Here is a 16131-nt window from a genome sequence, read left to right on the forward strand (position 1 = left end):
TTTTTAAATTTCATTGTTTTATTCCTTGGTTAGTATTTTTGAATTGTTCCTTATTAAAGTACTTTGAAAGTCATGTAAATAACTTATTTTTTTACCTAGACAAACTAAAAATCAATCCTAGATTTCTAATTTTATCAAATCTATTAATCTCTTTTTTTTTTTGTCTCTAAGACATTTAAAAATGTTTTAGCGATCTGATATTCTTCAAAAGCTGATAGGGCATTACAGTTCTACCTTTAGTTCATATAATGAGGCCAAATTATTTGTTATATTATAGAATGTTTGCCCTCCCCCCAAATTCATATGTTAAAGCCACAACTCTCAATGTGACTGGAAGATAAGGCCTTTATGGAGGTAATTAAGGTTAAATGAGGTCATAGGGGCCCTGACCTGGTCCAACAGAATTAGTGACCTATGAGAAGAGACAGAAAGAGTGATCTCTGTCTCTGTCTTGTGAAGGCTCAGGGAGAAGGCAGCCATCTGCAAGGCAGGAAGAGGGCCCTCACCAGAAACTGAATTAGCCAGCACCTTGACCTTGGACTTCTCAGCCTCCAGAACTGTGAGAAATAAATTTCTACTGTTTAAGCCACCTAATCTGTAGTATTTTTTAATGGCAGCCTGAGCAGACTAAGACATTAACTCTTATTTTTTTAAGGACTAATTATAGCAAACTTGTATATTTTCCATCTTCATTTCTCTTCTATTTCCTTTCAGTGTTTCCCTTGTACCATCAAGTTCCCTTTTTATACTATGCAGGGAAGGCCAGGATGCATAATCAACATAACACCTCCCAACAAGCAAAACATTCAGTCAGGTATCACAGAATTATTTGTTGATTAATACTCACTGTAATGCCTGAACTCTGGTGTACTGAAAAATGAAAAACTGAAATTTGAAATCTAAGTTCCCCAGAAGTGTTTTTCCAATATGCCAGTTGATTCAATGTGCCCATACTGTGTCCAGAAGTGATTTAACACTCAGCAACAAAATACAAGGGTTACTGCTTCCTCTTTTTCAGATACCTGAGTCTGCTAACTAATTTGCCCCTGAAATTCACAGAATATGAGTGTATGAAGACCTTGGTGCCCAGTGCAGTCATCTCAATCATGGAGCGCTTATCTTTTGGTGTATATAGAAACGGTCCCTTGGCTTCCCCTTGGACTTCTTCCTGTCCTGCACCAACCACTCTTCGGGGCCTAGCAAGGTTGGGGAAAGAGAGGAGGCTGGGGTGGGTCATCAGCACTCCTTACAGAGTACAGTTCTCACTAAAATGTTTAATGGGAAGGTAGGGACTAATCAAAGACTAAGACAAAGTTAAAAAATATTCATGAGTAATGAACACGGAGACATTTAAAAAGGTAAGTGATGAACAGATATCAGACACTATCAACTTTGAAAACCACACATCCTCATCTTTTCCTTCAGTATAATGAAAATCAAAAGGCAGTTACCAAGAGTTACTAAGCCAGCATAGAAAAGTTTATGGCTAATGATATTGCTTATATCAAAAGAAAATATATGACAGGAAACTAAAACAGTAATGAAAGGATCAAGATCATTTGAAATTTGTCAAGATGGGCTTTTATCTTTAGGGAAAAAAAACTTCAGGAGAGTGCTTCAAAAAATTATTAGGAATTTTTACCAAAATTAAGCATGTTTTATTCAGAAGAATATTTCCCCTTTAAGGTGCACTTCTAAAACACGTAAATGTATAATGTATTTAATGAAAATATTTTTTTCAAATAGATCTTTAGGTTTGGACATATAAAAAGTTTTGAAATGCTATTTTCTCTAAATCCCTTCCCTATATATAGCCATTCCGAATATAATATGAAGATACCATACTGTATGAGCTTATTAATCACAGAGAAATCCACAGAAATAACACATATGTACTTGAGAGACAGAAGCAGTTTAAAAGATTTGACATCACATAAATCTGTGTAAAAGATTAGGCTACCACATTAATTACACTTATTCTTTTCAAGAAAAAAAAAAAAACATTAAAAAAAAAAATAATGCCATCCAAAATTTGTTAGGCCCTTTAGCTCTTGACCTTACAGAAAGAAGAAGACTAGACTTTGCCTTAGTGATTCTATGAAACCTTTACTTTGATGAATCTATACCTAATGTATTCTCTGAAATAATTAGCGCAGTGGAAATTCACTTCTGCAGTCTTTGGTCCTTTGTCAGCATGTGCAAATGACATGTTCAAAACCCAGACATCAACGTAACAGCCAATAATTTGGAGGAATGCCAACCAATTTCCATTTTATTACTTAATTGATCAAGCAAAGAGGAATATGTCTACCAGCAATAACTCACTAAATATCAAACTTGCATTTATCTCAGGAACAACACAGACTAAAAAAAACAGTCCTTTTTAAAGCTGGTGGCATTTAAATGGGGGCTCACTTCTAGCAGGTTATCTTACATGACCACCTAAATCAAATGATAAACATGTAAACATCTGTACTTTTTTATTAAGTGATACTATTTTTTGGAAAGTGAACATGCCTATGACACTCAGTGACCATACCAATCAAGATAAGCACCATATTAAATGTACTCCCAACATAAGAAAGCTGAGTGGCTAAATAAAATGGGCTATACAAGTGAGAAAGTTCTTTATCATACTACCTTCTAATAGGAAGACTGCTTGCTTGCGAAAAATTTTCACCAGTGTGTCATCCAATTCAATTTCCTGAAGCTTGGAAATGAGCTGCTCCTCATTCCGGCAAACCTTCTCTTGGGTATACAGCCCATCAGGCATAATACGCTGCTGTCCCAGCCCTATTAGGGCTACTTCCACAGCTAGCGTTAAATAGGATTCCCCTTCTTCTAAGAATTTGTGTGCAGGTAGATGCTGGTATTCCAGAGACTTGCACTGTCCCATATTCTCTGTCACAAAAGAAGTCAGAGTTCAGAAACTACTTTTGCAGGTACTCTGATAAGTACGATCTATTTTACCTAGTACTCTTAAATAAATTATTGACTTAACTCCAAGAAAGCCAGAAAACCATGTTTCTTAGGTTAAAGTATATAGTTTTCCAATATCTTTTAAAAAATGACCATGAATGGCTAAATGTGTACCTTCTGGGGGATAGAATATTACAAATATTTTTCTCTCACTAAAAATGAATCACCAAAGAAAACTATAAATCTAAGAAGAGATACTAAGCATACCTAAGAGTAAACAAATTTTTAATTAAACAAGAGTAAAATTACATGATGACTGCAATAGTTATCAATTTTTTAAAGCCTGGTGTTAAAAAAAATTTTCCATACTTTTATCACAATGTTGTAATTTATAATAAAAACAGTAGAGAATACAACATATATGTAACTCAATTTCATGGTCCTTTTTGTTATCAAAGAGTCATCAGTTATCACAAGAGAAGGATTCTTTGAGCATTCTCTTATCTCTGTTAAGGTGTTTCTATTAGAAATTCTTCACAAAATTCAACTGTCCAACTCCCAAGAAAGTGAATTCGAAGTCATACCATACCCTGACCCTCCTGATAGAGTTTGGGTCACCCATAATCCATGAAGGCAACCACCACAGGCTAGATACTTAACTCTCCAAGCTAATCCAGCCATGCGAGTAGTAAAGGGACAATCCTTCTCCCCTCCCACATGATGTACATCCTTATTTTATACCTTTATGCTGGAAAACAGTCATAAATGCAGATAAATTCTTAGATGTACAATCATTGACTAGAAGGGAATAAATATTTTTAGGTTCTTGACACATGCTGCCAATTGTCAACTCTAAGACTTTTCCCAGTTTGTAGGAGCCTGCCTGAAAAGTGTGAGTACCCTTTCTTACTAACTGCTAGTACTGTTAACTATATGGATTCATAAAACAAACTGTGAAGAAAATGACCAACGATGAATGGCATTCAGGGTTTAGGGGAAAAAAGCACGAGACCAATGTCAATGGTTTTACCTGTAAAATCTGAGAACACAGGGAAGCTTTCATCATCAGTGCGGCAGGCTTCCATAAGGCTGCTGAAAAGAGTGCCCACGGGGTCCAGGGGGTGTCCAACCCAGCCCTCCAGATTGGTTATTGAGGTTATGCTTTTATGGGGTAGCTCTGTGTAAGAAAAGGGAATTGAGACATGGAGAGAAGTAGAGGACAGAAAGGCTTTACCATTTCCAGCATCCTGACAAATTAATACTAAATTCAATGCAAAATTCCTCTTTAATTAAAAAACAAGGGTACATAAAATCCCCAACTCATGAACTATTTTAAGTTCTAAAGGTTCATCTATGAATCAATATAAATGGTACTAACTTCCCAAGACAGCTCTCAAACATCTATTTAATTCATATGTCCAGGCTACTAGGTTAACATTACTACTTACACTATTAAATTATGATGTATGAGGAAAAATGAATTCTAAATTTTTACCTGAGAAGCTAAGGACAACTCTCCTCACTTCCTAGGAGTGACTTTAGAGAGAACTAAGAAGTCCCCCTGGAATTATTATTGGATAACTAACTCTACAACTACGTTAAGAAGATACTCTCAGAGTCAGTGCTCACTGGGTTATCTAAAATGGAGTCTAGAAGGCAGCTGTACCCTGGGTCGGACTTGAACTTCCCTATGTAAATTACTCCCCTATCACCTTATAAAAATCTTCCTTATCGTGGATCTGTAAGTCATTTAAGAGAGGACCTTTGCCACAAAGGGGAACTATAGCAGAAGATAACATATAATTTGGATGAAACATACCCTTTTCATTTTCTTCACATAATGTTAGAACTCTCAAGTTCTCAAGTTAGAGTGCTGAGAGAAAAGCTGCAAATATTTTAAGATATATTCCATTATTGTAAACAATGCAATATTTTACATCTAAGTGTTTACTAAAGTTATAAATAATAGTGGTTCCTTCTTAAAGGAAACTATAATAAAATCTATATATAATATAAAATATACAAGAAAAATACTGGCTTGTAAATAGCTAAAAAGCCATTCTGCAAGTTCAGTATTCCTTTAGAAGTCTTCTGTTTTGGACTATCAACTATTAGTACATAAAAATAAAGCATGGCCTGGCACAATGTATTAAAATTTATAGAAGGTGGGTACTAGATTCCTTGGAAAGGTCTTTCCCTTCAATTTCTGTCACTGGCTTTCATATACACAACCAGGATGAAAACAGAGACATGAGCATTACTCTTAGGAACAAGGCGCGCTCTCTCTCTCTCTCTCTCTCTCTCTCTCTCTCTATATATATATATATATACATATACATATATATATATTTATATATAGACTTACTGTGGTGATCATTTCAAAATATATAAATATGGAATCATTATGCTGTACACATGAAACTAATATGTTATATGTCAATTATATCTCAATTTTTTAAAAAGTTGACATATCATGCCAAATAATATTGAAAATGTACAAGATACTTCATTTACTAATCTTGGCCCCATAAGAAATAACTGTTATAGCAATTTGGAATTGTAACAGTTACAAAAAAACCTATTCTTTGAATGGACAAACAAAAAAAAAAGTAGGGAAAGATATAAATATGCAGTGCTAGTAAAGAATAGTCTGAAATTAAAGTTTTCATTGTGTGCAGGATAAAAGAGAAATGAGTCTAAGCGAGACCTCAAAGACAATCAAAGGAATCTATCTTAACATGTGTTCCAACTTACCTACATGAACTAACATTTTTACACTTTGTATTTCTTAGATATTGTAACATTTTAATTAAACTAATTTTAAAAACATTTCTTCGTAAAGATCAACATGAATTTCAAAACTCTGATCATCATCATAAGCAAGCTCTCCTGTTGCAGTATAAAAAGTACTTCACTCTCTCTTAGCCTGAGTATTTCAATCTTTTATACTTTTCAGAAGTGAATGTCTTTTGGCCATAGATTGTGTGTGTTTAGGGGAAGGGAGATTTCAGAAAAATTTTGCAAAGGGCCAAGCAACATATTTTGTAAATACAGCTGGTAACCACTGATGATATGACAAACACAAAGAACTGGACAAAGTAATGATTGTTGGGGATATCACATTCCAATCCCATCTGAGCTCCCCCTTCCTTGGTTCCAATGGTAACTTTGGAATTTTCTTTCATCATATAAATGATAATGTTAACATTTGTAATACTTCCAATATAGAGGATATCAAAAATTACAACAAACACTCGCTCCAATCTCCAGCCCACTTCAACAACAACTGATCATTTTTAGCCATACCCTAGATGTGTGTAAAATCACCCAAGGAATAAAACAAAAACATAAGCAAAAAAACCACCACAACTAAAACTACTTCCCTCTGAATAAGATATAAAATTCCAGAGTAAAAACAAAACAATCCTACCAAAGAAAAATGAAAAGATTTACACCTACACAAGAAAAAGAAGTGCACGGATTAATCAGAAAAAGCATACGTATGTCTTTCTTTTGATCAGGGCCTATGCATGTTACAACCCTTTTGCAATTACTACTACTAAGTAATGCTTATTTAAAATTTAAAAGATTAATAAACTGAGATAAAGAGTTAAATGTGTTCTGTCAGTTGACAGCTCATCCAATGTTATTTACAGAATTTGAAAAATCCAGTTCTGTTTTTTTTTTTTTTAGCTTTCATTGGAGTATAGTTTTTTTTTTTTAAGATTTTTTTTGATGTGGACCATTTTTAAAGTCTTTACTGAACTTGTTACAATATTGCTTCGGTTTTACGTTTTGGTTTTTTGGCCACGAGGCATGTGGGATCTCAGCTCCCCAACCAGGGATTGAACCCACACCCCCTGCATTGGAAGGCGAAGTCTTAACCACTGGACCACCAGGGAAGTCCCCAGGAGTTCTGTTTGATCACGTTAAATGCATATCATGTCCTGATGTACAAATTATTACAATTAAACTGTTTTATAGTGCTTCCACACTCTGTCAGGCCTTGCTTTCAGTGCTCTACAGGAATTAACTAGTTTAATCTTTTCAACAACTCTAAGAGACAGGTCCTCAACTGAGCCCCATTCCATAGTCAAGTCAATGCCCAAGGTCTCCCAGCTGGGACCTCCTGCCAGGATTCAAACAGGCAGTCTACCCCCAGAGCCCTTAACTATCACAATTAAAATGCTCTTTCACAAAATGAAAAATCTGGCTAACTTGCATTTTAGATAATTCCAACATACGACATAACTCAAACAGTAAAAAAAAAAAAACCTTCCCTTTAAAAAATTAACCAACCTAAGAAACTTGTAAAAAAATTTTATTTCTTACAACATTCAACGGGGGGGAGGGGGGGGATGCCTAACATTTCTCACAGATCAGCTATTAAATATTTCAAATGAGTGGTGAGTAAAGCCATCACCATGGCTCTAATTTTAAAAGTTCTCTCTCCCAAAAGAGCATAAAACCTAGTGACATCATCACCAAGAATCCCATTCCAATGGAAACAGACTCCTTCACACATTTACCTTTTTTTTGAGTTCGGAACATTTCCAGCTGTTTCTGTTGCTGCCGTCTTAACGTGTTAACAATAGCTATTGCTAGTCTCAGTGCTTCTCTGGGGTACCCGTGAGAACGTAATGCGTCCACTCGTGCACAGGCTGTAGGAACATGTTCTAAAACAGAAAGTTAAGGGGGGAAAGTTGCCATTATCAGATATATCTATAAAAACAGGATTTAATAGTAAGATGTTTTCCCCTGAAATACTATTAAAAAGACACAAGAAACCATTTCTGAACTTGGATTTGAATGAAAAACTCCTATTGCCAAGCATTCATCCATCTCCCACTGAATCCCTCAACTCTCCTCCTCCCACTCCAATAATGCTATAGAAGCTAAACAAAGAAGTAAGTCATGGAAATGTCTTTCCGGTTTGGCCACTTACCATGCCAGAGGGGCCACCCGCGGGAGTCAAAGAGGGAGTTTTCAGCGTCGTCATGGTAACAGTAGTTGGTGTACAGGTCACTGCTGATAATGTGCTGCAAGTGGCTATCCTGCCAGTGGAGATCGCACGCCTCGATGGCTCGGGTGAACACTGTCCGATGTGGCCTGTTCGATGAATCTGTTTTTTCCACAATTCAGAAAGCCGTGTCAGCTATTATTCACATGTGAATAAATCAGTCATACCATACCATTCTGTGGCCAGATGTTCATGAACACACCCACACACATTGTCCTGCACCCCCTAAGCAGAAGGATGAAGGGTGAATATTCTCATGTCCTAAGTACTAGGAGGCAAATCAGACCAAAGAGCCACCATTCACTCACTTGTTTTATCAAACACAAACACTCTGCAGCCATCAGAGCTAAGGTTAAAGGCATCCTGCAAAAAGAATCGTCAAGTCTAGCTTCCATGCCAAATACACTGAAAGGAGGCACTCAGCACAAAAATCACATGAAAACTCACTGCTCCCCACTTCTGAGGTGCTGTGGTGGACTGCCCTGATGGGATCAACAGCTCTCACAAACACTATGCAAGAGATGAGACACCAGCCATGGAACCTTTCAGGAAGATGCAATCAGCCTTTAAAAATATGCAGAAGGGTTGTGCTTTTGGTTGTATTTTTTAACTATATTGTGCGGTTTTGCACAATTAAAACTATTATGCTTCTTGGGATATAATGATTAAATGTCACTTTATATCCCAAAGGGCATAAATGCATATATTTAACATTTCACAAAGCCACACAACATAGCTACAAAACAAACCAGCGCACTTACCTTGCCCCTACAGGCTGCCTCCTGACTCTTGTGCAGGTTCCATGACTGGTGTGATGTCCCCAGCATAGTGTATGCCAGGGCATCACAAAAGAGCAGAAGCACACACTCCGAAGAGGGTTCAAGTTTCAGGACCTGACAGAGAAAAGAAATGTTTGGGGAATAAAGGATATTTTTACCCCAACTTCTGGGATTATTCAGTTCTTCTGGAAAAAATCGTTCAAATTCTACCTGCACTCCCACCCCTTGGGTGCCCAACTCCAGACTTACCTTAAACTGTGGCAGAAACCTTAGAAAGAGCCTCAACTGACAATCAGGGTAACAAACTATTTTTATTTATGTGTGCTTTATTTAGCTCAAGTATCACCCCTCACTGTTCTGAGGCTTAACTAAATGAGAAGTAAAGTCTGGAGCTTCCTTAGTTGGTAAAGTTTCATCTTCCTCTCCCTGGAGCTTTGGCTAAGCACAGACATAAAGGAAATCATAAAAATCAAAATACAACTGAATCAAGATGAGCTCTGAAAACTCATCTAGACCAACCCCTCTATTCTGCTGATGGAACTGAAAATTGAGAGAAGTAAAGTGACTTGCCAAGGTCACACCGCCAAGGCAATGGCAGTCAAGATCAAAACACAGATAACCTCACTACAAATTCAGCTATTTAGGCTGTTCTGAAAGGCTTTTGAATGGTCTTGAACAGAAAGAGACATAACTTCAGCTTGGTCTCAGGTGGACTTAGACATCTGTATTTGAATGGCAGACATATCAAAATGCATGGATGACATAATTTGAGAGGCCTAAATACTGATGTATCTGTTCTGGCCCCTGCCCAGACTCCTTGTTAGCAGCAGACGGATGGACACTTTGCAAATGGGAAGAGTTGGCCCTACATTTAATAGCCTTTGGAACCTACCAGGGCTTTTTGCAGAGCAGAATAAATATACCCCTACTCAACAAGAAAGTGGTTCCATGACTTCTTATAGTCAATCAATCAAATATTCCAAAGTCCAAATCTCACACAAGTATTTTTAAATGGCTTTCTAATTTTATTTATTTTGTTTAACTCATATCATAGAAACAGAATTTAAAATTAAAAGGAGACTTTAGAAAGCAACGTATTATTATGCACTTATTAAAAGAATGAGAGTTCTGTCTGTTTGACCCACTTGGTATCAATAATAAAAGCAAGCTGTGGGTATGATTCCATTGAAAAAATTAAAATCTTAACTTTTCATGTTTGTATGTGACTGTAAGAGCATAGCGAAACGTACAGGACATACACCAGGACAGTGGTTAGCTCTAAGAGTCTGATACAACCAATTGTAACAAAAAAGACTAAATACTATTGGTATTTAAATGAAAATGTAAGATATAAAGCTCTATAGTAGCATGGAAACAAAAAAAAAATATGTACATATACAATGACTAAAAAGATATACAAACAAAAATTGATTTGATTAAGTATCAAAATTATGGTCAATTTTTATCTTAGATATCTGTGTTTTTTTGATTTTTGCAATAACAGAAAAAAGAAACAGATGATCTTAATCAAATTGTTAAAACGATAAACACAGGGACTTCCCTGGTGGCGCAGTGGTTAAGAATCCACCTGCCAATGCAGGGGACATGGGTTCGAGCCCTGGTCCAGGAAGATCCCACATGCTGTGGAGCAACTAAGCCCGTGTGCCACAACTACTGAAGCCCATGTGCCTAGAGCCCGTGCTCCGCAACAAGAGAAGCCACTGCAATGAGAAGCCCACGCATTGCAACGAAGAGTAGCTCCTGCTCACCACAGCTAGAGAGAAAGCCCGTGCACAGCAACGAAGACCCGACACAGCCAAAAATTAATTAATTAATTAATTAAAAACCGATAAACACTAATTTGTAAAAAATTTTGAATAAAGTGTAAAATAATATTAGTTTTTTAACCAAAAAAGCTTAAAAAAGGCTCTCATTCAGGTATATTTAAAAAACAAACACACTACTCTTTCTAAGGGTGTGGATTCTAATGTTGTCAATCAATTCTAACAAATAATCTCAGCAAAGACAGGGCCTGATTTGTGTTTCACTTTCACTCTGATGTGCAAACACATGCCAATTCTGCCCATGGTCTGTACCACATGCACTCGCTACCCAGCAGCATGGCTGCTGGGCTCTGCTGTCACCAAAGGCTCTCCCTTTGCCAGCCCGCTCAGCCCTCCAGCGGAAGTACTGCAGGCTGAGCACCCGAGCCCCTCTGTAGGGATGTCTCTTCTGACAGCCCCTCTGGAGAATGTGGGTGTTCTGCTAAAAGGAGGAGCCCTGGTGCCTTTAGGCACAACAGCTATAAATATTGCCCTTAGAAACTAGTCCTGACTTCATATCCCTGGGCCAAACCATAAATGAAATGAACTCTTTTTTTCTGGAGGCTGGACCACTTCCTAAGAGTTTTCTAAAGCCTATGGAATATTCATATTTAACCAAGGGGAAAGCAAGCAAATGGAAAGTAAAAAACTAAACTGTAAAATGTTAGGATGGCAGTCACAAAAAAGCAGGTGGGAAGTGAAACACAGAGAAACCTCCAAATATAATAAAGTTAAAAAAAAATCAAATTTATTGCCTATGGAGACGTAAGCATACATTTTCCTAGCAATGGAAGAGAATAAATGTTGAAGTGTTAAACTTGAAAATTCTGAGCTTCTGGAAAAAAACTTGGGGTATAAGGAAGGGGTAGATTTATTTTCTTTGAAGTTATTAAATAAAATCATCATGGGCAATAAAGATACAGACAGATTTCAAATACTGAATTCCCAAGGCAAATATCTCTAGACAAAGGAGAGCCAGATAATCATCTTTCCCAAGGCCTGAAACTTCTTTTTGATTGGACAGGTCCCTATGGAGTAATACATATTATTTTCTCTCTTTGTAGAGACTGAAAATACTATGCTAACATCACATTTCATTCTCAGCACATTGTCCAGCTCATTCTAGGAGTACCAACTCCAGATGGGGCCAGAAAACAGAATGACAGTCTTGATTCCTGAATCCTTCTGATGTCATTTAACTCCCACCTTGCATCTATTGTAACTTTAAAGTCTTCCAAGTTTTCACAAAAAAGGGGGAGCAGCAGCACAAACTTACACAAGAAGAGTGACAGAGTTAGTGAATGAAATGTTTATTTGCAAGAGTTAACTACTTTAAAGATTTGGTTCTGAAAGAGAGGAGAAAATTCTGCAGTAGCTAGCGGGGACGATGGGGGCAAGGAAAAATTTTTTAAGATGAGAGAAACTTGAGCTAAATGAGTGGGTCCAATAGAGAGGGAGAAGCTTAAAAAAAAAACAACAAACAAACAAAAACCAGTACAGAAATGAGAAACCAAGATTCTTAAGAGGCTATCTGAAAATGTCTGGGAGCATTCCTTAGTTGTCCAAAGACTGGAGGGCACTATTAGCCTACAGTAGGTGGAAACAAGTATGCTAGACAGTCCTTCACAATAAAGAATTTTCCTGGTCTGAATGCCAGCAGCACCCCATGCTCCTGCAGCCCCAGTCATTAAATGTTTACTTGCTATATTCTAAAACTAAGAATTTTTAACTGATTAAATTGTATAGTAGCCCAAATATGAACTGACCAACAGATATAAAAACACACAGCTCCTCAAGCCTCTCAATATTTTGTTTTACAATATACTACCCACCCATTCCATGATTTTTAAAAATATATTCAAACTAAATAATTAATAGGCAATTTTAACACATACTAGTAGTATATGTAAGTATTATATCCATCTGTATTCTGAGGATATGAAAAAAAGTTATAGAAAGGTCTCACATAAAAATTAAAACACACACACACACATTCATATCAAAACAGATTAAGTCCGTGAGTTATAGTAAGTTCTTAAGTGAGTAAAATAATTTTCCCAAATCTATTGTAAGTTACTGTTATAAACACAGATGCACAATTACGTAGATACAAAGTGAGCAGATTACCACTGTGTACTCACCTTGGTTAGCATTCGCACCCTGAGGCAGAGCATTGGTTAAGTTAGGTAATTCACTGCCATGATTTCCATCTTCCCATGGACAGACATCAACACCATTCCACTTTTTCAACTGTTTTAGCCAGCTGGCCTTCTGCTCCAACTTGCAGTGGGGATTTAAAACTATACACATCCACAGAGCACCTAATTTAAAGGGAGAGAGGAAAGCAAATTTTTTAAAAGTTTACAAGTGTCCAATCCTAATAGCTAATGATAAACCATTTCAAGATGGACCCAAGTCTGCAGTTTTATAATGCAATTCTCCCTTGTCCAAGCAACAAACCTCATACAGAGGTTAATGTAAAGAGGACAAAAGAGCCCAAATGTGAACCAAAGAATCCAAACACTGTTACATATAAAGATGAAAGATATTTCAAATGGTAATTGTAATCACCTTCCTACTTGTGTGACATTTTGGGCAAAAAATAAAGAATACAACCTTAAGGACCAATTTGTTACTTTAATTTACAAGCAGATTTTATTCATGGATGCTGCAACAAACCACTCTAAATGGTTCTTCTGTGCAAAAATTAAATTTACTTTTAAGAGTATCTTTTTAAAATAAAATCATAAAGGCATAACAATGGACACGAATAAACTATTTCCCAGTCTCCTTATAAGCATTTAAAACTTTATTATGCTCGTTAATTAGTATGCATATCCATATATCAACAGATCTTTTAAAAATAAAATTTACTTAAACATGCTTCCCTAAATGATTTAACCAGGAATTAACCTTTATATAAATGAAATCACTAAATTTATGTCTTTTTGTGAATGAAATCACTAAACATTTATCAAAAGTTCACTTGCTTTAAAATGAAAAGACAACCTGTGGACTCGGAGAAAATATTTCAAGACAATGCGACTGACGAGGGCTTAATTTCCAAAATACACAAATATCTCATACAGCTCAATATCAAAAAAAACAAAAACAAAAAACAAACCAATCAAAAAAGGGGCAGAAGACCTAAATAGACATTTCTGCAAAGAAAACATACAGATGGCCAACAGGCACATGAAAAGATGCTCATCATCGCTAATCATCAGAGAAATGCAAATTAAAACTACAATGAAGTATCACCTCACACTGGTCAGAATGCCCATCATCAAAAAGTCTACAAACAATAAATGCTGGAGAAGGTGTGGAGAAAAGGGAACCCTCCTACACTGTTGGTGAGAATGTAAATTGGTACAGCCACTATGGAGAACAGTATGGAGGTTCCTTAAAAAACTAAAAATAGAGTTACCATATGATCCAGCAATCCCACTCCGGGGCATATATCTGGAAAAGACGACAACTCAGATTCAAAAAGATACATGCACCCCAACGTTCATAGCAGCACTATTTACAATGGCCAAGACGTGGAAGCAATCTAAGTGTCCACCAACAGATGAGTGGATAAAGATGTGTTATGTACATACATACAAACATACACACACAATGGAATATTACTCAGCCATAAAAAAGAATGAAATAATGACATTTGCAGCAATATGGATGGACCTAGAGTTTATCATACTAAGTGAAGTAAGTCAGACAGAGAAAGACACAATGTTATATGATATCACATGTGGGATCTACAAGCAGTACAAATGAACTTATTTACAAAACAAACAGATTCACAGACATAGAAAACTTATTATTACCAAAGGGAAAAGGGAGGGAGGGATAAATTAGGAATATGGGACTAACAGATACACACTACCATATATAAAATAAACAACACGGATTTACTGTATAGCACAGGGAACTACAGTCAATATCTTGTAAACACCTCTAATAGAAAACAATCAAATATATATATATATTTTTTGATTCTATATATATATATAACCAAATCACTTTGCTGTACACCTGAAACTTACACAATATTTTAAATCAACTATACTTCAATAAAAAGTTCACTTGTTTTTCAAAGGAAAAGCCCTAATGAATTTAGAAGGTATAACTCATAATTTGAAAAATTAAGGTACTGATAAAATTTATCATTCCTTTCTACATTTTTCAAAAAGATAGCTAATTCAAGCAAATATTTCACAAGTTTTAAAAGTTCAGGTTTGGGAATTCCCTGGTGGTCCAGTGGTTACGACTCCATGCTTCCACCGCAGGGGGCATGGGTAAGATCCTGCAAGCTTTGCCATGTGGCCAAAAAAAAAAGTTTTTACTTTACCAATTTCAAAACAAGACAGATACCAGTACTTCAAAGCCATTCACAACACTTTTTCTTTGAAAAGGTTTGTATGTGTATCTGTGTTTATTTTAACCAGTTGTGTTAACCAAGTGAATAATACAGGTAAGAATGGTCTGTTTATGTTTTGTTTGTCCAAAAGAGATGCTTTACATTCTTCCACATTTAAAATTATCAAGCTTCTTCAATTAGACAATCTTTTATTTTAAATATCAAATAATGTTTACCAACAGAAAATAAACATAGCCACAACCTAAGCCACAGATATTTACAATTCACATTTCTATATTTTAAAATGCCAATTAGAAACAAAAATGTGATAGATCAAGATGGAGTAAAGCCCACTATGGCTTATCTCTCCCCATAATTACAACTAAAAACTGGACAAAATACAAAAAGCAGCAATCTGAGGGCTCTGAAAAGTAAACAACAGCAAGCGGTTTGTGGAAATAAAACTTGAAGAAATTTAAGTCATATGGGGGTGACTTCCTGTTACTTTCCCCCCTCTTTTCTCTCCTGGCTTGCACATAAGATTAGCCCCATTTGGGAAACTATGTAGAAGGCATATAGAGCAACAACTTGAGAGAAACCTCATCTACCTGGTGAGAGGATTGGGAAAAGGGAACCCCCTGCCACTCAGAAGCTAGAGAGGGAGATCCCTGGATATTCTGTACAAAAATAGGCACAAATACTGGTCACACCTCACGTGCATGAGACTGCCCCAATGCAGCATAGCCAAGGTTTTGAAAACTTTACTGATATCACCCAAAGAAGGTAAAACAGAAATCATAGTCTGTGAATATATCCTATTGAATGTATGCTTTAAAAAAACAAAAATTTCTCCGGAGGATTATAATAGGACCCAGACTCTTACAATTCAGTATTTAAAATGTTCAGGATCCAAAATTACTTGGCTTACAAAGAAAAAGGGAAATGTGATCAATTCTCAATGGAAAAAACAATGAACCAGATGTTAGAATTATCAATCAGAGACTTTATGCAACTATTATAACTATGTTCCACCAGATGAAGATAAACACTATTGACAGAAGTGAATATGAACTATAAAAAAAGAACTAAATAGAAATGTTAGAATTGAAAAAACAATATCTGAAATAAAAAATTCACTAGATAGGATTAATAGTAGAATGGATATGACAGAGGTAAAAGTCAGTAAATTTGAAGATAGAAATGATCTCATCTGAAGAAGAGAGAGAAACA

General features: G+C 36.1%; 1 protein-coding gene across 1 annotated transcript in view; it reads right to left on the bottom strand.

The window, feature by feature from the left end:
* ZSWIM6 (zinc finger SWIM-type containing 6) overlaps positions 1–16131 on the bottom strand; it is a 198842-nt gene that overhangs the window by 11487 nt on the left and 171224 nt on the right. Inside the window, exons 5-9 of the mRNA XM_082457102.1 lie at positions 12683–12862; positions 7865–8041; positions 7449–7595; positions 3950–4096; positions 2641–2901 (exon numbers count right to left, since the gene is read on the bottom strand). Of these exons, the coding sequence (XP_082313228.1) occupies positions 2641–2901; positions 3950–4096; positions 7449–7595; positions 7865–8041; positions 12683–12862 (912 nt within the window). The remainder of the gene's footprint in view (positions 1–2640; positions 2902–3949; positions 4097–7448; positions 7596–7864; positions 8042–12682; positions 12863–16131) is intronic.

Source organism: Balaenoptera physalus (assembly GCF_965194825.1).
Source record: "Balaenoptera physalus genome assembly, chromosome: 3".
Lineage (NCBI taxonomy): Eukaryota > Metazoa > Chordata > Mammalia > Artiodactyla > Balaenopteridae > Balaenoptera > Balaenoptera physalus.